The sequence below is a fragment of the Oryzias latipes genome, chromosome 7, assembly GCF_053564925.1.
Source record: "Oryzias latipes strain Hd-rR chromosome 7, Olatipes_Hd-rR_3.1".
In the NCBI taxonomy this organism is placed as follows: domain Eukaryota; kingdom Metazoa; phylum Chordata; class Actinopteri; order Beloniformes; family Adrianichthyidae; genus Oryzias; species Oryzias latipes.
In genome coordinates, this window is record NC_136243.1 from 7,113,192 (window position 1) to 7,140,382 (window position 27,191).

Consider the following 27,191-nt stretch of genomic DNA (forward strand, 5'->3'; position numbering starts at 1 on the left):
CGACCCTGAATGTCGCTGCAAGGTGGACAGGCTCAGCAGAACACTCCAGTCAAACCAAGTCATCTGCTTTATTTCATTACAAACTGGTTTACAGAGTCAGAACAGTACAAACTTGAGAGAGCAGCTACCAAAGCTTCAAGTCATCAAAGGAACAGCTGGAAGTAATGTTGACATCACAGGTTCAAGATGCAGAATCACCATGGAATGAAGGGGACTCCGCCTCCGTTGGCCCCTCAGCAGCTATTCAAGCTGCTCTACTGGCTGAATTTTGTCCCATCTGCTGCACCGTACACACATTGGCCTCTGGATGTCATCTGTTCCTCAGTGCCTATGAAGGACGCGGAGGGAGCGGGATGTTCCCAAAAGCTACATCTAAGCATGAGAGGAGGAAGTCGACCTCCAACCAAGACAAATGGATTTGACCCGGCAAAGGTGGTGGTTCTTTTGAAAGGTTGTTAGAAATCTCATAGGAAACAGTTAAAACAACAAAAATCCAAAAACGACAGCTTCCAACTTTTACCTAAATGTGCACATTTCTCTAAGCCTTCAGAGACCCGGGAGGTTTGGAAGAAAGCAGTTGAAAACGGTCTCAGAACCCAAACATGCAGTGAGAACACCAAATATCAAGATGCAGAGAAAGGAACCATTGGAATTGACCTTTGAACGTAACGTTTCAACCGTAAACACAAACCACAGCTGGAGGAGAACTGCACTTCACTTTGGTAAGAGAGTGAAGCCGTGCGGCCGAATGCGGAGCCACAGCCAGACTCTACGAGCAGCATGCTGTCAGCAGGTCTGATGAAGAAAACGTCTCATGCAGAAAAAACAAAACAAACAAAAAAAGGAAGTTTGACCCTGGGAGGGGAGGGGCGCACAGGAAGGACCGGGAACAACCAAACACCAACCCATCGAGAAAGCAGAATAAAAGACCACTGCAGCTCCGGGCCACATCTCCTTCAGTCTAGTTTCTGTGAGTTCAGAGCTCACTCATTCTGGATAAAACATTAGCAAACCAACAGTTTCCTCCATATCAAACCCATTAAAAGAAAAAAAAAGATGTTACCAAAAAGGATTCTTCAAAAGCACAACTAAAGAAGAGAACAGCCACCACACAACTGCGCCATGTCAACTCACAGCTAAAATATCACCATGGCAACAAGGTTAGATAGTTAAGAGTAAAGAGCAACAAGTAAAAGAGAACAGAGTCAGCCAGACCCTAAAGTGGCTGGAGGAGGGGCTTGCGTCAGGAAGAGTGTTGGAGGTGGGAGGTGAAGGCAGAGGAGGCGGCGCTCCTATGCCGTCATCTCAATGGTTTGCACCTCTGTGCGTTCGGGGGCGGCACAGCCGGCACCGTCTGCTAACGTGTTGGTGGCGCTGCGGCTCCGGACGCCGTCGGTGGAGCTGATGCTGGAGGCGGAGTGGGTCCTGGAGCGAACCAACCGGGTCATACCAGCTGTGGGCACTGCGGGGCAACACAGACACGAGGAGGTCAGTGAGGAGGGACTGAAGGGGTCCAATCAGCAAGCAGAGATTTGAATCACGCCAGCATCCAGATTCAAATCAGATGAAAATGAGTCAGATTCTGTCCAAAGATGCTCCAAACATTTCTGGGTGAACAGAGAGCGAGATGTTTGTCTCAAAGATAAACAGATGAGAAAAGAAGAGCTAAATGTGTGGCCAGAATGGAGACTGAGTGTCCAAACTCCATCCTTTAGTAAAATGTCCCTTCAGGTGACACGCATGAAAACAGAGTGCAGGCTGGGAAACGGAGGCTCCAGACTCAACTCAGGGATTTTCACTTTGACCAAACAGAGAGATAAATAATAATCCCTCAAAGCTGTTCCATTTATTCATCAATGATTATAATATTTGTATCAAACAGTCGTGGATACCGGTTTTTTGGAGGGTTATTCACACCAACAGAGGATCTCATCTTTGAAGGAAAACTTTTCAAGAAGCTTCTCAAAAACACAGGTCACTGCTCTTCCACCAAACAAAATAGCTGCTGTTGGATCCCTGCTGGAACCAAACCTGGACTGAATCCAGAGGTTTCTCTTTTCTTTGTCTGCTCTGGAGATGTGGCTCATTTTAGCAGGTTTAGTCACTCGACCTCTAAGGAAAGCAACGACCTTCAATGATCAATGATCTGTCTGTTTCATTGTCAGTGTAAGTCCTCAGGTAACCAGATTCAGTTTCTAACCATAACTTACATTATTAAAGAAGAGCCATCAATAAAATGAAGAGCTAGATACTGGCACCAATGATTGAACAGTTCATCTGATCTCAAAAACACTTACAGAATTCTAGAGGGGAGCTTAGAATTGTAGAAAGTCCTTTTCTCTGATAGTCTCACTGCAGCCCGTGTCTTAATGATTCTCACCACAGTCGGTTCTCTGGTTCATGTTTGCTGCCGTCATCCTCAGACCCAATACTGAGCAGCCTTCTGCTGTCTGCTTCACAGAGGTTCAGTCAGTCTGGGACTGGTCTTTCATACTGCTTATGCACCCAACCTCTCTGCTTTCATTGTTAAATGATTGTTTTCTGTTATTCAGCAATAGGAAAAACATGTAGGAATATTGAATTAGCAGACCTCTGATGTTTGCATGCAGTTAGGATTAGCCACAATCTGTCCTTTACCTCTGAAGACCTGGTGTCCACAAACATGGACATCACATTTTGGGTTATATTACTACAGCAGTTAAGTCTTCTTCCTGTGACGACACGTCTAGAGAGTTAACTCTTCAAAACTGGATGAATAAAGTTCAAGAGTAAAATAAACTACTAAGGTGCCAGATTTATTTATTAATAAAAGTTAAATCACAAAGTTAACAAATTAGCTATTTTGAAAATTCTTTTTCTCCCAATACTAGAATAAAAAGGGTCTTTAGTTTCTTTATAGTATTTGTAAAATAAAATAAATAGCAAAACAAGGAATAATGAGATGCATAAAGCATGAGAATGGGAGCAGTGATCCTTTATCTAAATCTGCTTTGGTAAAAGTAAAAAGTCCATGAACATCAATCTGTGTGCTGCAACGTCAAGTCGCAGTGCAGCAAACACATCATTTAATACCGAGTCTTATTATTTTAAATATTGATTTTTAATAAATAAGCTCTATTAACCGTGAAATCATTACAGATGCTACATTAAGGATATTTACGGTTTAAATCATGATTTCTTCTGTCAAAAACTCTACTGAAATAGAAAAAAAACTAGAAAATCAGATCAGTGAATGTAGTAGATTAACCAGCATTTCACTTAGATGTTCCCTGGTTCCATCTTGACCCGGGTCAGAGCGCCTCTTCTCCCTTTCAGCTCTGAAACCACCTCTGGAGGCGCCGTGGAGACGCTGAGGCGGACGCTAATGTCACATGGATGCAGAATGAGTGTTTTGTGAAACACAGCAAAGACGCATCAGAAAGTGTGGAGCTGCTGAGAGATGCAGACAGCTCTGCAGTCCCTCCTGTCCTCTGCTCTACCTATCGTGTGACTCGGGGAGACAGAGCCTCTTCAGTTACAGCTCCTAAACTCTGGAATGCTCTCCCCTTCTCTGTCAGGTCTGCCAGAACTCTCAGTAACTTTAAAAACTCATCTTTTTACTCAGGCTTTTAGCTCCAGTGAGCGGATCTAGTGGGCCACCCTATTAATTTGATTCTTTTATTGTTTAATTGATTTTATTGTTTCTTTATTGTATCATATTGTTTGGGATTTTATGTTGCCTCTGCTTTTAAAAGTGCTCTACAAAAATACATTGATTGTAACTTTTATATGAAGTTTTACAAATCCAGCTGTTCATTAGACTGCATCAATGAAATTCCCCCCACAGTGGGTCTTTGCCTTCAGAGGTTATGCTGTGGCTTGTTTGACACAACAGACAGTAAAAGGCTAAAGGTCTTGTCCTCTACAGCCAGTCTTCAAGACTTCATCTTAGTGTGAGCGTCACGTTTATCCAGTTCAAAACAGAAAGGAGCAGCTCTGCAGAACAAACAAAGCTGAAGGACCGTGGTTATGGACTCAATGCAGACCACACCCACATACGGACAAACAGAAGGTGTGGAAAGGAAAACAAAAAAAAAAAGTCAGGCAAGAATGAAAATGGATGAACGTCAAGAGGAGATGGATTCAGATCATGTCAGGAGTCCAGATACCTGATTGGCCGCTGGTGTGCTTTAAACTAAGATGAGGAACTGGAAAGAGAACAGGGAGCAGGAAGGAGGGGGGCAGGATGAGATACAGATGCACCACAAACACACACATGGAGAAGATCCTGAGCCAGGACATGCTGAGAATGAAGCTGCAAACTGGTACTTACAGTTACACAACAGCGAGTGAGGTGCAGGCTACAGACAAACAAACACACACACACACACACAGCTTTTGACAGAACACGCGATGTCCAGCGAACAAGGAACAGTGACGTCATCGTGACCATGGTCACCTTACAGGTTATTTAGCCCCCCCCTCCATAAACAAAGCTCTCTTAATGTGATGCTGGTCTTTCCCAAACGGCCACACAAGTTCAGCGTCAGTCATAAAGGGGGTTGACGAGCGGCTGCAGTTTAAGAGGAGCACAGTTGTTTCTAACAGTTTCTTTGAGACTCATACAGCCACCTTAAAAGGACGTCATAGTAACGGAATGTACCATTGTCATGCGTGTGGGAAGTGGATCATGACGTTTTTTTAAGGGTCATGTAAGTTGCATGTACTTGTGACGTACAGGGGATGCTGTCGTACGGCGCCTTTACAACACACTCTTGTCATTAATAAGGTGCAACTACTGGCCCCTTACTGACTGCAAATACATGCATACAATTACAGACAAATAACATGTTATAAACATTAAAGTAAAACAAAGGAAAAGTTCTAATAACAGCAATGTGACTGAAATCAATGTGATACTTTCCATAACTGCTAACTGCATTTTAAAATATATTAAATGTAATTATATATAGTTTTATACAGCTTTAGACAGGGGTGGCTCGCTAACCTTTACCACTCAAAGAGCCATTTGGATCAGTTTCCCACTGAGATGAAGGCACAGGGAGCCGCAACACTAAAAAAAAATGTTTTTCCCGATATGTCGCGATAGTTCATTTGGCAAAACTTGTATTGATTCCAAATGTTGTCAGGATATTTATTTATTTATTTTAATTCTTTATGAGCGTGATGTTTCCTTTGATCTTTTGTCCATCCTATAACCTTGAAAATACTTTTCTGTCTGTCAAACACCAGAGTTAAGATGAATGAGGTGATAGAAACAAATTCACTTTGATGCAGACTCCTTTCTATTTTTTTTTTTTTGTTCTTTAAATCCAGTAAACCCAATAAAGTATATTAATTTTATGGATGAAGCAGCTGTTAATTTGTTTCGCATTTTGAATTTTTCCCTGCGTGTAACCCCCCCTCCAGCATGTTCTACACAGAGAGGGCAACATACGGTCATTGTAGCAGACAGTTGATAGCATAATAGGGGCGCCCTGACACAAAAATAATTATTTTTACGCGGAAATGGGTGGTTTTAGTCTAGGGGGAAAATGCTTTTTTTGGGGGGTTCATGTGTCCCCTACCAGATCACCACTGACTGTCTTTCCATAAAAACTTTCCATCCCATAACAGACTCTGGTCGGCGTTCACAGCTACAGACACGCCTCCTCCACGCGTTCACGCCGCTCTCTTCCTCCTGCCTGCTCGCACGGTGTTAAAGGCGCCACGACAATCTGAGAACATGATAGTTATTTTACTAAACCACAGGGAGGAAAGAGCCGCATGCGGCTCCGGAGCCGCTGGTTGTCGACCGCTGGGTTAAGACATTAGACTAACCTTTGTAGTTTAGAGATAATGATAATAACAAACTATGCTAAAATGTATTTCATTTTTTTTATGTTTTCTGAAGTAAAATAAGAACAAAAACACAAACATACAAGATTTTGATAATGTTGAGAATATCTAAAAATGAATCCTAGACTTTTGCTACAGTAGCCACGGTTACATGAGCAAAATGTCTTTGATCGGATCAAAGATCGGATTACAATTGATCTGTGTACATGGGTCCAGAAAAACTGTATCCGATTATAACAAACATTTACACACTTTGGATCAGAATAAATCATTTTGACATACATAGAACTGTCTAAAATACTGGAAACGGCCATAGATGAAGATACAGTTGTAAACATACAAAGCTGCGGTGATAGAGTGAGATGATCTTCTTAATGTGCTTTTATTATTGCTATGGTTATTATTATGTGCCTGTTCGCTCATAATTTTCTAAATATGTGCGGCCAGTGCTTTATTCTTGACCGCATGGACCCGGAAGAGGGGTTAGGGTTAGGTCGATAGGTGTCAACAACAACATTTAGCTTTGGATGCAGTTAAAATCCATGCGGTCAATGCCGCAATCTGCATCTTGACTGAACGTTGATATGTGGGAGAAACTTCAGCCTTTATCGTCTGGAAACGATTGGAAACACAAATTTACATGATTGTTTACACGGTTTCTCAGGACTGTGCAGCATTTCTGCATTGAAAAGCCGCCTCTGCCGGCTCACACAGCGTCTTAAAGCCGCTCCTCTGCTCTGAGGCACACTTCTCCCAGGAGACACGGTTCTCCTGAGTCCTGCAGCTCGCTCACGCAGAGCGGCCGGACGGAATACACCGTTTACATGCACCACGATCGGATCAACAATCGGCATAACTCACCAATCTCGATCGGAAGAAAATTCTGATCCAAATGTGTATTTTCAGGTCAGAGTATTCTGAACGGTGTGTTTACATGACGCATTTTTATTCTGATCAGGATTACTTTTGTCCATGTAACAGTAGTTACTGTTGTTGCACAGCGCTTGTGTTTAGGCAATGTGTGTGAAGGCATAAAGAGAGAAACAATAATACATTAAAAAAATTGTAGCCTCTAAAAAGCACATCAATTATGACAATAGAAGTCATCTAACTGGAGGCTAAATAAAAGGTCAGATCAATGCTGTTACCCAGTGCATTAACTATAGTGGAGTCTCTGCAGATACTTACTGTAGCCCATTCCCTGCACAAAGTACTTGAACGCCTCTGCTAGCTTTCCAGGCTAAAAGAGCAAAGAAAAAGAAGTTTATTTGATATAAATGACCATTTTTAAATGGATGAAAGAACATCATACTGCTGGAATGAAAGACTTCTGTCTGCTTAACTATCAAGACTCACCTGAACAACCTGAGGAAGGCCTCCACAGTCTGCCATCTAGTGGAAAGACACAGAATAGCACATTTTGCACTGAAAATACCCACATTCTGTACAATAGAAAATCTGCTAGACTATTTTTAGAGTGTAATGCAGCTGTGGTGAAATTAAGTAAATCTACCAAGAAGGTCAAGCAGCAAGTTCACTGTTTCCTAACAGGAAGGTTTACGTTGTAACTCCTGTTCTCTGAGTATTTTTTTAAGGTGTTCAGCACTGATGGTGGGTTTAAAGTCTCACTCCAATCATCTCACGATCTTATGTTAAAGCTTTCACAGTGGTCTTTCAATTATGATTATGCCGGTTCTATCTCAAATCAGAAAACCTGTGTCGTTTTCTTGACATAGTTTCTGCAGAGCAGCAGGAGTTCATTAGAGATTTACCTCTGAGTTTTGGGCGGGACTGTTGAGCACAACTCCAGAGCAACCCCACCCTGCCCTTCCCCTCCTATTGCTGAGAGCCCTCTGTTTACATGCTCTCCTGCTAGCTTACACTCACTCACACCCCCAGCCTAACATTAGCGGTGCAACAATAATGGTGAGCTGTGTTGGAGCTATCCAGCCGTACAGTTTAAATCCAGATTCCAGCTCAGAGGAGGAAGACAAAGACGTTCATGGATCTATTTGTCTGTGAGTAAATGCATCAGAATGGAGCAGAGCAGGGAGCTTGTGGCTTATTTTCTGTGTTACCAAATACGCTCTTTTTCAAATTAATGTTTTTTCTTTTCCTGATTCACCACAATTTGAATAAAGACTCAAAAATCCAATTTTAACCTTAATTCTCCTAATTCATGCCCTCAATTGTCACAAAAATGAAACAAAATCTTGTTAAAAACACCTAAAACACTTTTTTTTTATCATAGTGGGTATTTGTTTTCTGTGTCAGAAAACAGCTCACTGCATAAAAGTCAGATGTGTTTGAAGAGGACAAACTGGTACCTTAAGCAGGGTGGTCTTGGTAGGATTCATTCTGGAGTTACACTCCACCTGTAGGGCAACACAAAGCACACACTGCCTTTAACACCATGTGGAATGTAATGGTGGCTGTTGTCATGGAAACAAAACAGGCACTAACCACAGCATCGACAGCAGGTGATGTGTCTCCGACCACCAGCAGGGCAGGACACCTGAGAAACACACATTGAGCCCCAGCAGACGAGTCACATGACCTGAGTCAGCGGACAGGGCAACATACCTGAGGGTGGTGACAGTGTTTTCATTGAGACCAGCTACAGGCCGCTCCATCTGCAACTCCGTCCGGCTAACACAAACAGAAACACGCTTTTATTCAAGATGCAGACCCGAATCATGGAAACGGGTGCAGATCTGAGCCTGCTGAGGACCACCTGTCATAGCTGTTGTAGAACATGGCCAGGTTCTCCTGGGGGACGTCCTGAGAAATGTGGAGTCGGTACGTCTGGATGATCTCTTTGTTCTCTGTTAACTCATCCTGTACACAGATGGCAAACTCTAAGTGAGGGCTGACACATGAACCTGACTGAGCTATGCTTTCTATGAATATTGTTTGGTCCTTACACTGCTGAAGTGGTGGCCCATGATGATGTCCACCAGGTTGCTCGTCCAGCCGCTCAACTGCACAAAAGATCTGCTTTTATTTTGAGACCTCACTGCACTTTGACCACATACGGTGTGAGAGTTACCTTGGAGGCAGCCCAGTCCACCCAGCCTTTAGCACACGGGTCGACGTTGATCAGAACTAAACCCTCAACTAAACCGGGCTCATTCAGCTGGAAGAAGACAACAAAGTTCAGCCAGAAGGAGAAATGTGAGGAATAAATCTGTTGTGACTCAGTGCCATCCGTTTACTCACAGCCAGTCTGGTGAGGATGTACGCTCCAGCCCCAACTCCAATACCGATCACGCTCTTAATCCTGACGACACAAACACATCAGAGTGGAGCTGTTCATGAACAGCACGCTTCACTTTAAAGAGGAGAGCCAAGCAGACTTACTGAAGCTGTGTCAGGACGGAGGGCAGCATCTCAGCCAGCTCATCCATAGTGGGATACTGATACCTGCACACATGTCCATGAGGCGTCAGTGTGTTACTCCCTAATTTCTGATGTTTATCTGCATGTTTCCACATTTACAATTAGCATAGGAGCGTCACGATTTCCTCATAACTCTTAAAGGACTACAATCTCTTGTCTGTTAAAAAATATTAAGGAAATTCTGTGGACAAAGACACACGTTTGATTCAGTAACTGCAGAGAATTCGTCATTTGCTTTCTATGTTTTAGGTTAGTCCAGTTGATTTTATTTGGCCACTTCTTTTTCTGAACCTAAACAGAAGTATAAGATTCTGATCAACAAGTTCCCGCTGAAAACTGGTTTATTCTAGGCAAACTGATCATCCTCAGTTTCCTCAGAAAAGACTTTATTCTCTTTGCTAATTATTTTTTCTTCCATGTTCTCAACTTTTTATTGAAAAAGCCTTTCTCTAAGTACATCCACAACCAGGAACAGCTGAAAACTATGTAAAAATCACAAAGATACATTCCTAAAACTGCTCAAATAACATTTTACAATTACAATTTAGTTTGAAATGGTTCTAAATAAATAATTGAAGGCTGTTCTGCATAAAAAGCACAGGAAAGATTTTAAATTAATGAAGTTTTATAAACTATCGTTTAAATACCATTTTAGATGTTTTTTATTAATATATGCGATCATTTTTACATCTTTTTAACAAATAGTAAAAATACTAAGGGGTTAGTTTTTTAGGAGTAACTTTAGCAAATATTTAAATTAAGAAATAGGATTTTTTACAAGTGATTTCATGTATGCCTGTGACCCAACTGTGACCTCTGTGACCTCATTCTCATTTCAGTGGGGTTGGTGTTGAAAAATCAGTTGTGCAGTTCACAATCAATGCTTCCTAACAGTAATCTGATAGCATAGGATGAAAAACCATGAATTTACTAGCATGTTCTGGCTGACGTTTTTGAATGTTTTCATAAAAAGTGGCCATGCAGCAGTAGTGTGTGTGTGTGTGTGTGTGTGTGTTTGCTAGATACCCTGTGGGGAAAACGGGGGCGTTTTCCTGCTGTCCTGGAGCATCCACATGCAGAACGGAGAAATGCTGTGTGACTTCCAGCATGTCTTCATAGTTAAACAGGCTATTGAAACAAGATTTATCTACACACACAAACACACAATAATCAGTCAAAAATAATTACTGCATGAACATACAGTCTTTCTAGTTTAAACGATTTATCTATTTGGTGTAAAGGAGCAGTATGCGTTTACTGACGGTTGAGTCCAATGTCATGGTAAGTGAGGATCGTAGGTCTGTTGCCCTTGGCAACCCCTCTCATGGTAACATGCAGCACGCCGTGGGCCGTCTCCACATCGTGTTCCTGAGTAACAGACAACAAACATGTCACTATCCGCAACAAGAGGCAGTGGAGGGAAAAAGATCAGACTCAAACTCTTTCTGGGATGGAAGGATCCCAAACTGAAGTGACAGCTCGCGTGAATGAGTGCAGTTTCTCTCTACGTTTTGGATTCAAGTTAATAAAAGCAAATCCTCATAAATATGTGGAAATTTACATACAGCAGAAATCCGACATTTACACAGCGACCTGAGGGATCACATTAAGGGAGATGATCCCTTACATCAGAGGTCCCCAACAGCCGGGCCGCGGACGGTACCATTACGTGGGTCACTTGGTATCCGACCGCAGACAAAAACAAACAAACAAAAAATAAACCATAACTTTGTCCAATGTCCGAGTTCTTTCACGAAATGTTGCACTATATAGTGCGTTCGCCATTGTGTAGTGCTGTCTGAATTTACAATTTCAAAACCCAGTGCCCTAGAAATTTCCCAGAAGTCTCTGCTAAAAAGCAGAGTGCATCGATGTTCACTAAATTGGGACATATTGACCACAACGCAATGCGTTTGAACATTTATTGCGAAAACAATGTTTAAATGGGTTTTTAATAAAAAATCAATATCGTCATCTTCAGACCACAGTGGATTGATAATACCAGTAATTTTTCAGCAAAATCATGATGCGCCCTACCTATGGTGTGATGCGCCTAATAGGTTGTTGCGTGACTTTGGTAAAGAGGACGTAGGTAGAGGACAGCATGCGAACGGTAGACGGGAAGTGAGGAAGTAAAAGAGGTGCAGGTATGTGTATAATGCAGAAGAACATTGTTTTGGAAACCCTGAAAATGCAAAGAGATCCACTTTTGAAGCACAGTTTAAACTAAAAGCCATCAGCTATGCGGAGGAACTTCGGAGCAACTGTGAGAGAATTTAAGTTAAATCAATCCATTGTTCACAAGTTGAGGAAGCTGGAAAACAAACTCCGACAAGACAAGAAAACGCAGCTGAGTTTCCGTGAAAATAAGGCGAGGTGACCCGTACGGTGGCCCGAGTTGGAAGACCGACTGAAGTCATGGATCAACGATTAGAGAACAGTTGGGAGAAGCGTCTCTACAGTCACCATTCTACTGAAGGCAGTGACGCTTGCAGAGAAAATGAAAATTGAACTTTTTCAGGGAGGTACGTCATGGTGCTTTCGTTTTATGAAACGCCGTCATCTTTCCATCTGGGCAAGGACTAGGGTGGCGCAGCAACTTCCAGCGGATTACAATAAAAAACTGTCCATCTTCCGCTCCTACTGCAGTGAAAAGATCGCCGACAAACACCTCCAGCCCAGCCCCATCACCAACATGGACGAGGTGCCGCTCACTTTTGACATCCCGGTGAGTCACAATGTCGAATGGCGGACGCAGTTTTACTAAGACTGGGAGGCAGCGCCGGGCGAGTTACGCCACAATTTGTGAATGGATTGTAGAAGCTTGAGCTAACATGTCTGCTTCTACTGTTGTTCCAGCTTTCACAAAAGCTGGTATGATTCACGAGGATCCGCATGGCAACGAGTCGGACTCTGATAATGACGGAAGGGAACCTGGCGTGTTTGATAGGAATTTAGCCCAGCTGTTCATTTCAGATACAGAAGATGAGGACTTTAATGGATTCTTGGATGCTGATTGATGACTAAAAAAATAAAAAATAAATCACAACCAACTCAGTTTTGCTACCGCTGCCTTTTTAAAACACACACTAGCACGCATGTTTTATCGGTGTGTTAACGTGCCCGCGCCTTAAAACCCAGTGCGCCTTTTGTATTTGTCAAATACAGAAAAAGCCCCCATAACTGACACAACGCCCTATGGTTGTGAAAATACAGTACTACACGTCAAGTCATTCATTTGCTACCGTTAAAAAAAAGAAAAGCTGTTCCAACCGCTGAATGAAAAGTCTAAAGCTAACGAAGTAAATAAAAAACAAACATCTTTGGGAAGTTTCTCTTTGGGGAGAAAGGAGCCATTGAGGCAATAGAGGAAGAGTCTTTGATGTAAAAGAAAAATGAATCCACTATTTACAGGCAAAACCAGCAGTATTCCTCAAAATATGGATTTATTTTGACAGTTGTTTCCATGTACCAAAGCCACTTTACATAATATGCAGTGACTGACTCTACTGTTACACGTCCATTAATAATTAAGTTGCAGACAAAGCAGATTTACTTTAATATTTTAACCAGAAAATACCAGTTTTATGACGGTTGTGTCATTCTATTTTGCTTTATTTGTCAGCCACATCTTCAAAATCATCTAATTGTTAGCCTCCACTTTGACATTTTAGGGAAAATCTACAACACATTTGAATGGGTCCAACACAAAGTCTAAGATCAAACCGGCTGCAAACATTTGACAGAAAATGAAGATTGAATTAAATGAAGTTGTTGTTTTTTTAGAAACCTGTGAAATAGACATTTGAGAAATTTTCTACAGCAAAGCTAAATTAGAGAGGCATCTGTTAAAAACTTTCGTACAGAAAATACACCTCAGTGTTAATAAAGAATTGAGTTCTATAATGGTATAATGGTGTTCTATGGGGAAACATTTTTACAAATCTGAAACAATTTCTACAAATCCAACAACTTTGTTTCATTGAATCTTCATTATTGTTAAAATACCTACAGACAGTTTGAAATTGTCTTTTTAAACTAAATCTAAAATTGTGGCATGTTGTAACAAACGAGAAGCTTAAGATTTTGTCAGACATTAAACTGGTGCGTGGGCTAAAATAGGGAGGAGACCACTGCTTTTGATCATTTGTGATCACAGCAGGGATGGGTTTCCGCTCTGAAGGCTTTGCCACAAACAAGCAAACACTTGAATGGCTTCACATGTTTATAAGGAGGAGGAGTTGTTCGGTAATCTCATTAAAGAGCTGGACATGGAAATCCCATTAAAGGATCATCGGCCTTGCTGCTCACTCAGTGCAACAACAAAACACTTCTGTGCTCATGCCAACAACAACTCTGCTGACACTTTAGTACAAGTGACATCTTTAAGAGATCAAACAAAAAACAACCCCTTTCACTTAAACGGTTACCTCAACTGACGTAATGACAACAAGGTGTTTAGCACGTTTTAGCAAGACAAGCTCTGATTGACTTCTGCAAACGGATGTCAATCCAAAGAAATGTAATGAAATCCCGCCACATTATGCAGGACAAAGGCCAGTCTGCGAATATGTGTAGACACTGACGGACTAGACAAAAGCCAGTTCTCCAAAATTCTGCATCAACTGACAAGTTTCTTTGGTGGTGATAAAAGCTGGTTAATACTTAAGGAAAAACAGTTATGGTTAATTTCAGTATGAATTTAATGAGGGATTGCACTTTGGAAGGGTGAGTGTAATAATAGCACTGATTCAAGGGTTATGCAGCAGGTACAGTGACATACCAAGACAGAAAGTGACATCAAAACAATTAAAACGTTTCAGCTTCTTGAGGCAAACTAACTAAGAAGGTGCAAGCAGCCTGTAAAGCATGACTCAGGACAGGAGGGGTAACACACAGTCACTCACCACCCCAACTCCCAAAGAACAGGAGATCTGATGCAAATCCAGAGAGTTGCTCATCCTTGAACGATAAAAAAGCTCAAAGCTTTTTACATGCACCAGCAGAGGAAATATGCCTCAGAAGGAAGAGCAGCAGAAGAACGCTGCTGTCCTCAAGCACGGCCCCAGTGAAGGAGAACAGAAACAGGGAGAGGGAGAGGGTGTATGACTGGGTCAAGAGGAATAATCTGTATTCATTGGCTGGGAGGTAGAAGATCTTAATGTCTTAACAACAAAACACGTGTTGCATTCTGTCTCTCACAGCTTTTATTTTGACCTGCATTCTTTCTTTCACTCCTCTTCTCTGCAGCCTGTTATTATTGTTTCCCATATTGTAAAATGACAGAACAAGAATATCAGCTTTTGTGGATCAGACAGGAGAAAATACACGTGTGCAATCATATCACTCATTCAGCTGCTTACAACTCAACTGTAAATCCATTAAACATGTAGGATTGGACTGTAGGACACTCAGAAAAAACCCATGAACTGAAATAAAGGAAAAATTCAAATTCCATACAAAAAAAACAGACAGGATCTGAGCTATTGGGTTTTAAAGTGATTTTCTAACAGCAGCCCAAATTAAAGTTCCCAATAGTATAAACATTGCAGAAAAGGTGATTTTGTGACCATCATTTTTTACTTTTTAAATTCCCACACGAGTTGTTCCTCCTGTCTTCCTCCCAGCAGAAACCAGACTCTCCTCCTGTCTTTGCTGAGTGACGGGGGCAGCTGACCGGAAACGCAATGACAGTATTGACATGTGAGGTACAGCTGTTCTTGTAGAGGCAAACCTTTTCACTCAGCCTGCATTTACTGACAGAACAAATCAATCAGAACTGAGCAGAAAATTGGTTTTGGTTTGTCCCAGTCAGTCACTAAGCTGAACAGTAGCAGGCATGCAGAGGCTCTGAGGTTTCAGAATCAGAAGCCTTTATTCTCATTTTTCCTGGTTCTGATGGACCTGTATCTCCTTCCAGAGGGCAGCAGGTACAGCGACAAAGCAGGATGGGTGGAGTCAGTGATGATACTAGTCACTCTGCTAAGGCAGTGTGACTGGTAGATGTCCTTCAGTGAGGGGAGAGGGCAGCCGATGATCCTCTGCGCCGTCTTTACCGCCCTCTGGAGCCTCTGCCATTCTGCTTCAGTGCAGTGGGAAAATCACACTGTGATACAGTAGGACAGGATGCTCTCAATGGTTGAACGGTGGAAGGTAACCAGAAGCTTCTGGCCTACATTGTTCTTCCTGAGCCTTCTCAGGAAATACAGGCGCTGCTGTGCCTTCCTGATGACAGTCTTGGTGTTGATGGACCATGTGAGGTCAGCCGAGATGGTGGTTCCTAGAAAGATGAAACTGTTGACCCTCTCAGCACAGTTACCATTGATGTAGAGTGGGGGTGGGTCTGCTCTGTGCTTCCTGAAGTCCACGACGATCTCTTTGGTCTTGGTGGTGTTCAGGATGAGGTTATTAGCATGACATCACCTGGACAGTTTCAGGACTTCCTCTCTGTAGGCCGTCTCGTCATCCCCAGAGATCCGCCCTGCCGCAGTAGTGTTGTCTGCAAAATTCACTATGGTGTTACTGGTGTGGGCTGGTCTACATCTGTTGTGTAGAGCGTGTACAGCAAGGGACTCAGCTCACATCCCTGTGGGGAGCCTGTGCTCAGCGTCTGGGTGGAAGGGAAGTAGGGTCCTAGTTTAACTGTCTGTTAACTGTTTGTGAGAAAGTCCTTCATCCAGGAACAGATGAGTGGGTAGAGTCCTAGGTCAGACAGTTTGCTGACCAGAAGGTCAGGAATGCTTGTATTGAAGGCTGAGCTATAGTCCACAAAGAGGTAGAACTGTCTCATTATTATTTGATGTGTACAGGTGTGTACTGCATTTCATGTAGCTCTAATAGCATAACACTGCTGAGCACTGAATGTAACTGTAAAGTGAGGCAAACAAAGAGGACGGTGCAAAAAATAAACCAGTGCTAAAAATAGGTTATGATCATAGGAACAAAATAAGTGTAGAAAATAACTGCAATAGGCCAATGCTGGAAGAGTGGTAGCTGCAGATGGAGAAAAAAAACGTTTTTTCCTGTGTGACTACAACCAGTCTGTTTCCCAATTGTCTTTTGTCTCTCTCTCCCTTTTAACATGATCCTGAATAATGGCGGTTTATTATAACCCATGAGGAGGCTAAAGCCTTACCCTGGGATCACACTGCATCCAATCCAGCTCCAGTGCGGTCGCCGGAGTCTTTAACTACAAAAGTGCGAGAGGCACTCACACGGCATCCAGTCCGGTTTGGCCCCTCCACTTTGTTGGCTTCAAATTTTGGCTTGGGACGCCAGAGAACTATTTTGTGAAGTTGGGGCAAAGGAAACGACCTAAACCGGAAAGCGGGTGTAAAGTGCATCAGGTACTTTTTCAAAACCTATTTTCTGCTATAGTCGCTGTTTTCACCGTGGTGTAAAGATAACGTCATTTCGGCTTTACCGACGAGTCACACGTTTCACACAGTCACACAGAAAAAGAAGTGTTGTGAATATTATCCAAAATCACGAAGGAATGAGGGTTTGTTTACTAGTACTTCCTATATAAATGACAGGTTATCGCGTGAACCTACAGTCAGGAACCTAAATATTTGGACAGAGACACATTCTTTCTCATTTTGTTTCTGTACATTACCACAGTGAATTTTAAATAAAACAACTCAGATGCCATTGAAGTGCAGACTTTCAGCTTTTGTTCCATGGGTTGGACAAAAAGATTGCATAAAAATGTGAAAAACTAAAGCATTTTTTAAACACAATCCCTTCATTTCATGGGCTCCTAAGTAATTGGACAATTGACTTCCATGCTATTGCATGGGCATGTGTGGGCAATTCCCTTGTTATGTCATTATGAGTGAAGCAGATAAAAGGCCTGGAGTTGATTAGAGGACTCGTGCTTGCATTTTGAAGATTTTGCTGTGAACAGACAACATGCGGTCAAAGGAGCTCTCCATGCAGGTGAAAGGAGCCATCATTAAGCTGAGAAAACAGAAAAAAACATGCCAGAAATTGCTACAGTAATAGGAGTGGCTAAATCAACAGTGTGGTACATCCTGAGAAAGAAAGAAAGCACTGGTGAACTCAGCAACGCAAAAAGACCTGGACGTCCACAGAAGACAACAGTGGTGGATGATGGCAGAATCATTTCCATGGTGAAGAGGAACCCGTTCACAATAGCCAACCAAGTGAACAACACTCTCCAGGAGGTAGGCGGATCAATATCCAAGACTACCATCAAAAGAAGACTGCATGAAAGTAGATCCAGAAGGTACACTGCAAGATGCAAGCCACTCATAAACCTCAAGAATAGGAAGGCTAGATTAGAGCTGTGACGGTGTCGAATTTTTCATCACCGCGGTAATGAACCACCAGGGGGCGCGGTGTCGCGGTTAACCGCAGCCCCCCCCAAAAAAAACACAAAATCCCCCGGCGGCCGCATCGGAAATAAATACAATTACAACGTACTAATCTTTATTAACAAACATCAGTAACAACTAAGAACTACATATCTAACTGGTGAACTAACTATAGGCGTTGTAGATTGACTGTGTGTGTGAGCGCGGAGAGTCTTGTGTAGGTAAAGGAGGAAGGTGCGCACACGTGTGTTGGGGTTGCGTGTTGATTCTTCTGCAGCGGACCGCTCTGGAGCTGCACGCAAGTTTTACCTGTGCTCTCTGGTACAGACACCTTCTCAGAATATTATTTATTGCCCAGTAATAAGCAGACTGCAGACACTGTCCCCTTTCCGGCGGCCGTGAGCCTGACATCCATGTAGAACGCGCGGCAGGAGGCTCCGCCATTGTTTATACAGAAACGTAACGTTACACTGCAAAAAATAGTTCCCAAACAAAACATGTAGTGATTTTCATGGAAATCTAACAGCGCGCATTCATGTTTGGTGTTACGGAGTGAAGGAGGACAGTAATACCCCCCCCCCCCCCCCCCTCCAACACAAAATCCTCCGGTGGGCGGCCGTGTCCCGCACTTAAGAACGCACGCAGCTTATAACGGAAATGGATACAATGGAAATTAACAATTAGAAAGCAGTGAATTTATCGTATTTCCTTGCGAGACGGAAACTTCTGTTGTAGAATAAGGATGTGTGCTTCTGAAAGCGCGCGCCTGTTTGTGTAACTGTAAAGGGAGCCGCGTGCCACGTGCAGCGCAGAGGCAGACAGTGAGAGCACGCGCGGTGGGAGAAAAGGAGACAACAATCTGAAAGAATGAAGGAAAGTCTGAACACAGGACTAGATAGATAGATAGATAGATAGATAAGACAACTTTATTTATCCATTTGGGAGGTTCCCACATGGAAATTGACATCTCCATCGCATACAGCACTGGTTGACATACATATAGTGAAGAGGAAAAAGCAGCACAGTGACTAGAAAAATTCCAAACAGTATATACAAAAAAAGGTCATTCAGGCCCTTTCCCTTTCCTTTTCCGTCTTCCTCCGCCCTCCTAAGTGGAGGTTAAAGAGTTTGATGGCACGGGGGACAAAGGAGTTCAAAGGAGTTCCTCAGTCTATTACTAGCAGTCTAGGACTAGCAGAAAAAGTAAATTATAAGCAAAGATGAATGCGTTTAATGTGTTTATTATAGTTCCAAACACGCACCATATGCAAAAAGTAAAAAAATTGCGTAAAAAAAAGTGCGGTGATGCGGTGATGCGGTTATCGTCACAGCCCTAGGCTAGATTGGACTTTGCTAAAAGGCATCTAAAAAAGCCAACACAGTTCTGGAAAAACATTCTTTGGACAGATGAAACCAAAATCAACCTCTACCAAAATGATGGCAAGAGAAAAGTATGGAGAAGGCGTGGAGAAGCTCCTGATCCAAAGCACACTACATCATCAGTAAAACACGGTGGAGGCAGTGTGATGGTCTGGGCGTGCATGGCTGCTAGTGGCACTGGGACACTATAGTGTTTATTGATGACGTGACACAGGACAGAAGCAGCCCAATGAATTCTGAGGTGTTCAGAGACAGACTGTCTGCACAGATCCAGGTGAATGCAGCCAAACTGATTGGGCGGCATTTCATAATACAGATTGACAACGACCCAAAACATACAGCCAAAGCAACTCAGGAGTTTATTAAAGCAAGGAAGTGGAATATTCTTGAATGGCCAAGTCAGTCACCTGATCTTAACCCAGTTGAGCAGCATTTCACTTGTTGAAGACTAAACTTCAGACAGAAAGGCCCACAAACCAACAGCAACTGAAAGCAGCTGCAGTAAACAGTAAAGGCCGGGCAGAGCATTCAGAAGGAGAAAACCCAGCATCAGGTGATGTCCATGAGTTCAAGACTTCAGGCTGACATTGCCAACAAAGGCTTTTCAACCAAATATTAGTAATGACCATTTTGTTTTCAGTTATTTCATTTGTCCAATTACTTACGAGCCCATGAAATGAAGGGATTGTGTTTAAAAAATGCTTTAGTTTTTCACAAGGTTTTATCTAGTTTCCAGGGGGGGGCGACATTTGCATTGTAGAGAAATTTTTAGGTCTAAGAGCACGGGGGCATGATCTGATTCAAGTATAGTTGAGTAATTAACAGAGACCGGCGGGACAATGCTTTTATCAATAAAAAAATAATTTATTCTGCTAAATGAATGATGTACAGGTGAGAAGAAGGAGAAGGAGCAACCTTGGTCAACACACCCTGTTTGTTCCATAAAAACTGTTATAGATCTAGCCATTCTTGAATGTTTTGTGGGTTTGGGATTTGACGGGTCCAGTTTAGGATCAATTACACAGTTTAAGTCACCTCCAAAGATTAGTTTGTGCTAATTTAAGTCAGGTATTAGTGAGGTAGTTTTGGTTATGAAATCCCCATCGTCCCAGTTGGGAGCATAAACATTTACCAAAACCACAGGTTGATAATAAAGGACCCCGGGGACCATTACAATGCAACCTTGTGGGTCTGATACGATCCTGAAAGGTCTGAATTGAGTTTTTTTGTGTACCAGAATGGCACAGCCCCTGGGTCTAGAATTAAAATTTGAGTGGAAAATCTGCCCAATCCAAGATTTTCGGTGTTTGATCTGATCTTTGTTCTGTAGGTGGGTTTCTTGGAGAAAAGCAGTTTCACATTTTAAAGATTTGAGATGATTAAAGATTCTTACTCGTTTTACAGGACCATTCAGCCGCCTCACATTCCAACTAACAAATCTCACCAGCTTGTCTCTCATCAGCGCTCATTTATAGAGAAAAAAATAAAATAAAATCAAAAATAAATGAGTGAAGTGTTATAACAAAAAGGAGGAGACATAAGAAGATATACTACGGTATTTGGCCTTGCAGAGAGTTTAAAAGCTTGTTGAGGCTCACAAAACCAGGAGAGTTCCCACCCAAATACCCATTTTTATGCAATCTTTTTGTCCAACCCATGGAACAAAAGCTGAAAGTCTGCACTTCAATGGCATCTGAGTTGTTTTATTTCAAATTCACTGATGTAACGTACAGACACTAAATCAGAAGGAATGTGTCTCTGTCCAAATATGTATGGTCCTGACTGTACATGAGTTTGGATTCTCAAGAGGTCGGCAGCAGAGGCTGTGGCTGCGGCAGCCTCATCAGCTCAACAGCAAGAGTAGTACCTGTCAGATCCAAGCAACATCTCTCCTACTTCTCTCAAAACTTTGTTTCTGAGATTTGTGTTTATGAATCCCAACCCTTAAATTCAGATTCATTCCTGCAAATGTATTGACTCTACCAAAGTTGACATGTGGATCTGTTGATACTAACCCAATGCACCAAAGTTATTATTATGACCTGTAACTTTGTGTACTAACAGGGTTTAGACGACCACTTTCATCTGCCTGACTGACTCAGTGCCCTATTTATTCACCAGGAAAGCTTTTTTGCAGCATTTGCATGTGTTGGTACAAAATTTACCTGACAATCAAAGTCCTGGAGGTTTCTCCCATTCTAAAAGAAAGCAGAGAAACTATTTCATTTTTCTTATGTTGTCAATCCTTCACATTTATGTCAAGTATCAAAACTGGGGAAATGTAAATGCAACAAATATAATATGGAAAAATTACGTAAAAAGAAGACAGCATAGAAACTCTTCTAAAAAAATACAATGTTGTGGAAATTTAACTGATTCATTAACATGTAAGCAAAGGGGTATAGGGAAAGTCCTCACCTGTCCCGTCAGCAGTGGTTTGATCTCAGTCAGCTGAACATCATGAAGTTCCTCCATACTGGGTTTGATTTAGTCACAAACCAACAAAGACAACGGTGATGAAGATCTCTTCAAGACAGAATAACAAAATCAGAATGAATTTTAAAAATAACAAATAGTTGACTTTATACACAAATGCGTAAACAAATTTTTAGCAAATTTTAAGCAAATTTAGTGGTGTTTAACCATAAAGGAATTTTCGTTGCCATTAAAAGATAATATTTATAGCATTTAAAGAACAAATCCTGCAAAACCTCTCGGTCCAAACCAGTTCAACTTAAAGCCACCAACCAACCCAGGGCAGACAGAATGAGGACACCTCATGCACAGATCCCTGCACGCAGGCCACACAGGTAATGTCATGGAAAGAAAAGAATCATGCTCTGTTTTAAAGTGGAGATTGGATGGACCTGGTGTTATCCAATCACGTGTGGACAGATCCGAGCGCATCGGCTTACAGCCAGTATCTAAGGCGACGTCTTAACCCCAAAACACATCTGCACACAGAACACTTTAGGTCAGGCTGGATGGAGCTTCGACAGCGTCACAACAATTTACATTTTCTCCAAGGAAATATCCATTTATAACATATGTTTGTATGCTCAAAGGCACACTAAGAAAAAACACTGGTGTGTTCTTTTTCCAATTCTTTTCTTGTTTTTGGCTGTCCTGTACAAGAAATAAATTGTAAAATCCGAAACAAAAAAAAACAATTACCTCGTCTATTTTTGCCGTACGTGCTGTAACATTTAACTGTCAGTCTCTAAAACAGGGGATGAAATCGCACCTGTTCTCCAAAAATATCAGACTTGTTATCGTCACATTTTTTAACAACGGCGTGCTGCAGTTCAAACTTTGCACCTGCAACCATGTATAAATGTGTACAAATCCTGCATGTTTGATGTCTTTTTGGCGCCGAAATTTAGCATAAATTAAAGTTTCTCTAAATCTGTTTCTTGTAGTCCGGTTTCTATAGGGAACCCTGACAATATTAACTCAATGGAAAAATTAGGCTCTTGATACCAGCACCCCAGAAATGATGAATTTGTGTGTGGAGGGGGGAGGGGGAGTTGTAAGTGTATTGTGTGATATACGCAATGTGCTTGCAAACTAAGGTCCCTTCAAAAAACACATTTATTAGTTTTGCTGAAAGTCCCCAGTTAGCATGTTAAGAACATTTGGAACAAGAAAGAGGAGAATTGCTAGAATTCCCATGTGTTCAAGCTCTGTGTAAAAGTATGTTTAAATGTTTTTTCTTCCATATCTCTAAACCTTTGAGAAAGGGTAGTCCCTGAAAGTGATGGATTTAAAACAACTACAAAAAAAAAAAAATAAAAAAAATTGGTCCCCTGAAAACAAGAAAACCAGTAAGTGTGTGTACCAGTGTGTTAGTGTGAGTGGGCAGTTTCAGCAGAGTGCTTTGGTTGGATGTTCACTTTCCTGTGGGCATCCTGGCACTGATCTGACTTCGGTTGTGAGCACTGATAACATAGTGATGCAACATCATTTACACACACTGATAAACAATCATCTTTACATGGAAAATAGTCAAATAATGTGAGGTTAGTAAAAGTTATCTAAAAAGAATCTTAATTGTAAACAAACTGTATTACGTTGACTTTTCCCTATAAATCTATCATTCTTAGAGATGGAAAACTATATTTAGAAATTATTATTTTTCTCTGCAAAGCTCTATTTTTAGGAAAATACACGATTTGAGTTCCATCTGTTACACCAGTTGATATATTCTTACCCCTGCTTTAGTAGTTTCATAGCTATAATGCAAATAATGACCAGCCCAGCACACCTCCTACTTCTTTAGTGAAGGAAACCAAAGAAAGAGTGTTAAGATAACGACATCTGTCCAAAACAGATGGTGGTGGAAGACGCTGGATGTTTGCTGGTTGGAGGAAACACAGAAATAGAAAGTGACATGCGAGCGCAGGTCACAGGGCCTCATGCCTGCATGGGCAGTCACAGCTGATCAGCAGCAGTTTCCCCCGCAGGGCTAATGTGCACACAATGACCCAGACAGAAACATAAATATATCCATGTTACAGACACACATGTTTAAAGCAGGTTTAGAAGGACTAGCTGGGGTCTATCGATTTCACCTTACTTTCCTCAATTCAAGAAAACAGACGTGTTTGAAGAAAAACAACAAGTTCATTCAATGAAATGCAAGCTTGAGGTCAGCATAGGATCATCACAAGAACAAGAGACAATCTTTAAAGCTCAGAGAAGTCCAGTTTCCAGCCAAGAGAGGTGCTCTGATCTTATCAAGACATTATCCATCCATTAGCTTTCACCAATCTCAGCCTTAGAATAAAGCCTTGATAGATGCTTTTGAAAAACTTCCAAGAGGATTAATGTAAGCACATGCAGACCAAGGTCAACAGAAACCTTCAAAATGGTTGGGTGTCAGAAACTCACTGGAGTTGAATACTTAATAGATGATGAGCTTCAAACTCTACAGTATTAAGGTAAAACTGATGGAGCTTTTAGAAAAACCTCAAAAACAAACTACATGGAGTTTTATTATTTGATGTTACATTACCTCATTTTGAATTTTGCCTTTATAATAGGATGAAAATTTAATGTTTTTATCAAGCATTCCTTCGGTTTGTTAAGTATTTGTCTTTTCCAGCAGCCATGGTGTAGTGGTAGAGTGGCCGGCCTCTGATCGAAATAATGCAGGTGCATTTCCCACTCAGCCTCTCCATGTGTCCTTGGGCAAGACACCGAACCCTGCATTGCTCCTGGAAGTCACAGGTTGGCTCCAGGGTTCGGCAGCAAAGTCATCGGTGTGTGAATGTGTGTGTATCGGTGAATGGTACTTTGACCGCAAAGTGCCTTGGGCCTTCAAGGAAGGTAGTACAATGCTATACAAGTACCAGATAGGCCAATTATCATTTTTTAAATTAGCATTTTTCAGCAAATGTATATTAAACCATTACTTAGCTAATAGTATTTAGCCTTTAAAAAACTCTTCTTAAAGTAGATTTACCTAATTTAGACAAACGTGTTTGTTCAGAATGGATTAGCACTTAGCATTATTGTTTACGCTTGTGTTCATATTTTCTGCAATGAGGGGCAACAGCATTTTAGCAATAAATCAATCAAACTACGGCTGCATGATATCAGGAAAACTCGTGATATGCGATATTAGTGATCAATATTGCGATGACGATATACCTTGCGATCGATGAACCAATAGCAAAACAATCAAAAACATCCTCCATTTCGCTGCAACAGTTTAATTTAAATAAGAGCCAACATAACTTAAGTTATATTCTCAAATGACTCTCCTCTAAATAGGAGGCGAACATTAACATAAAAGGGCTCCATCTGATTGGTCGACAACGTGAAGGGGTGCATCTGATTGGTCGAATGCATAAAGGGATTTATTTGATTTGTTAAATACTCCAAGCTGCCATATTATTGATTGTTTTAGCACATTTAAGTCAACCATTTATGGCCATTTTCGCCGTCTTTTGCAGCATGCATACCGCACAGCTTGATATCGCTATAACGATAAATGTGCGATTTATTGTGCAGGCCTAAATCAATCAAACTGATTTTTCTGAAGGAAATCCAAGGAGATAATAACTCTGTGGTTTCATTCTGTTAACAAAACCACGCATGTCGTCATGTCAGAGATGTAGATGTAAGGAGACCTGCAACCTCTCAGCACAAGATTTTACATCCAACACATAGTAGTATGTGACATACTAGTACTAGTCTTGAAAATATTCCATCCGTTAAGCCTTTTTTTTTCTCTCATCAGTGAATAATGGAGCCAAAAAGCCGCATTTCTTCAGATGTGGGGGTCAAACGTTATCTATCGTGTTACTGAGAATAGCCATAAAGACGAAAGCCTTCCTAACAGCAGGCTGATCTCAATGTAGTAATGTTCCAGCTCCGCCGTCCGCCCACATAGACACACAAAAGGGATCCGAACAAGACTGTTAATTAAGCTCAATGAACATGTCAGGACGGAAACGGGACCTCTATTCTAACAGACAGCTTTAGCATCGACCGTTACCATGGGAGCCGCGGTTTTCTTTCACCGCTACGAACACACCTGTAACCCCAACGTCATGACAGCGAGCTCTGTGAAAAGAAGACGAAGCTCCTTCTCCGGGGAGACCCGGTCCACCGACGACTGACAGGTGGTCCGTCAACGCGACGGGCTCCGCGGCGCTGGTTAGCAGGCTAACTGGCTAACTAGAAATCACCAGCCAGCACTGAGACCGAAGACGATAAACTGTTGGACTCACCTCGAACCGGCGGCCCCGCAAACAGGCTGGTTACCCTCTTCAACCCGCTAGTTCACAGGGTTAAGGCACAACCGTTGGAGCTGCGCGCGTGCTCCTCTCAAGTCCTCAGAGCACCGTCTGGCTCACGCGGACCGTCCGGGGCGGAGCTACGTCAACGTAAACAGTAGGTCACGAGGTCAACGGCATTACATTGAAACTTTGTTTATTTCCTTGTTAGTCTCCGTGTTAATTAGCATGTCTAATTACGACGGAGTATTAGGGCCACCCAAAAAAAAAAATTAGAGCCACCAAAAAAAAAAAAATTAAAATTACGAGATTTTATCTCGTAAATTTAGGAGATAAAAACTCGTAAATTTAGGAGAAAAAAACTTGTAATTTTAGGAGATTACAGTGGAAGTGAGCATGCAGAGCAGCAGGTGAACGCCATGCAGCCGCAGAGAAGACCGACTAAACTTTGTTGAACAGGTGAGCTGAATGTTTATTGATAACGTTCCAAATGTCTGGAAGGTCATTTGTTTGATTTACGATTCATTAAAGTTTTATTTATTGATGGTTGGTTTGCAGGATCTCTGCAGCCCGATGAAGCCGTCGTCGGTGTCCCTGCAGCTGTTTGCTTGAATCCTTTCTTCCTCCACCAAAGACAAGACTCTACGTCTGTGTGACGCTTCCGTCACACAAAAGGAGGAGCACTTTTTTTTGGCATTTTCAACGTTCCAAAGCTAATATAAAACACTATTTTCATTCCTCTTTATTGTTTTATGCTGAAACGGGACATTTCATCTGCAGGAGGGGGGCATTTGTAACACTGTTTACTTCCGCATTGGTGTTGGGATGACAGGTTCATGACGTAATGTGACAAATGAACTTCAGGATATGTGAATGAAAAGGAGAATAAAGGCTGCAGCGATTGTCTACACCCAAACGTGTCTCTGAGCTCCTTATTTTACATATTAAACTCCGCTTAAATAAAAAATAATCTGATTTTGAGTAGCCAAAAGGTTCAGAATCTCTTTGTTTTACACCTATAATAATCCGGAAATGAAGCTTCACAAAAGGCTCCACATACTTCATCTTCAAGCTAGGTTCCGATAAACGAGAAACTTCGGTGTTTTTTCCTTAATCTACGACTTTTTTCTCGTAAATTTACGAGATTTTAAGTCGTAAATTTATGAGATAAAAAGTCGTAAATTTACGAGTTTTTATCTCCTAAATTTACGAGATAAAATCTCGTAAATTTAACTTTTTTTTTTTTGGTGGCCCTAATACTCCGTCGTATCTAATTAATAATAATCTAATGTGATAAATTTAAATAGATAAACAGCAATGTTCGTTTAATTAGAAATGTCAATAAAACTTGTTAACTTAGCGTTTTGTGCTGTCCGTTATCTGTCTGACATTGTGCCCTTGCGTATATTTAACATACCTCCATTATGGAAAAGAAAGCTGAGGTTATTCGCTTCCTTACCCTCAACCTTACCGAGGTAACTCACATGACCTGCTT

General features: G+C 41.7%; 1 protein-coding gene and 1 long non-coding RNA gene across 7 annotated transcripts; one reads left to right on the forward strand and one right to left on the reverse strand.

Moving 5' to 3' along the window:
- Window positions 1-49: 49 nt before the first annotated feature.
- LOC101163152 (protein NDRG3) lies at window positions 50-25,832 on the reverse strand. 6 transcript variants are annotated; one of them, XM_078950128.1, is made up of 17 exons: window positions 25,691-25,832; window positions 21,372-21,479; window positions 21,119-21,151; window positions 10,500-10,605; window positions 10,264-10,384; window positions 9,199-9,261; window positions 9,058-9,118; window positions 8,888-8,974; window positions 8,763-8,819; window positions 8,573-8,676; window positions 8,422-8,487; window positions 8,302-8,353; window positions 8,166-8,213; window positions 7,195-7,230; window positions 7,027-7,078; window positions 4,149-4,187; window positions 50-1,462 (listed from the first exon to the last, which is right to left on the reverse strand). In XM_078950128.1, exons 2-17 carry the CDS (start codon window positions 21,426-21,428, stop codon window positions 1,293-1,295), a joined length of 1,152 nt encoding a protein of 383 aa, XP_078806254.1. In that variant the 5' UTR covers window positions 21,429-21,479; window positions 25,691-25,832; the 3' UTR covers window positions 50-1,292. The 6 variants fall into 6 exon arrangements, with proteins under 6 accessions (XP_078806254.1, XP_078806255.1, XP_011471227.1 ...); XM_078950129.1 differs by having other exon boundaries at window positions 25,495-25,715; XM_011472925.3 differs by lacking the exon at window positions 4,149-4,187.
- Window positions 25,715-26,391, forward strand: LOC144994009 (uncharacterized). Its single transcript, XR_013657348.1, has 3 exons — window positions 25,715-25,853; window positions 26,072-26,155; window positions 26,255-26,391. It is a non-coding gene; the product is annotated as an uncharacterized LOC144994009 (long non-coding RNA).
- Window positions 26,392-27,191: the final 800 nt, after the last annotated feature.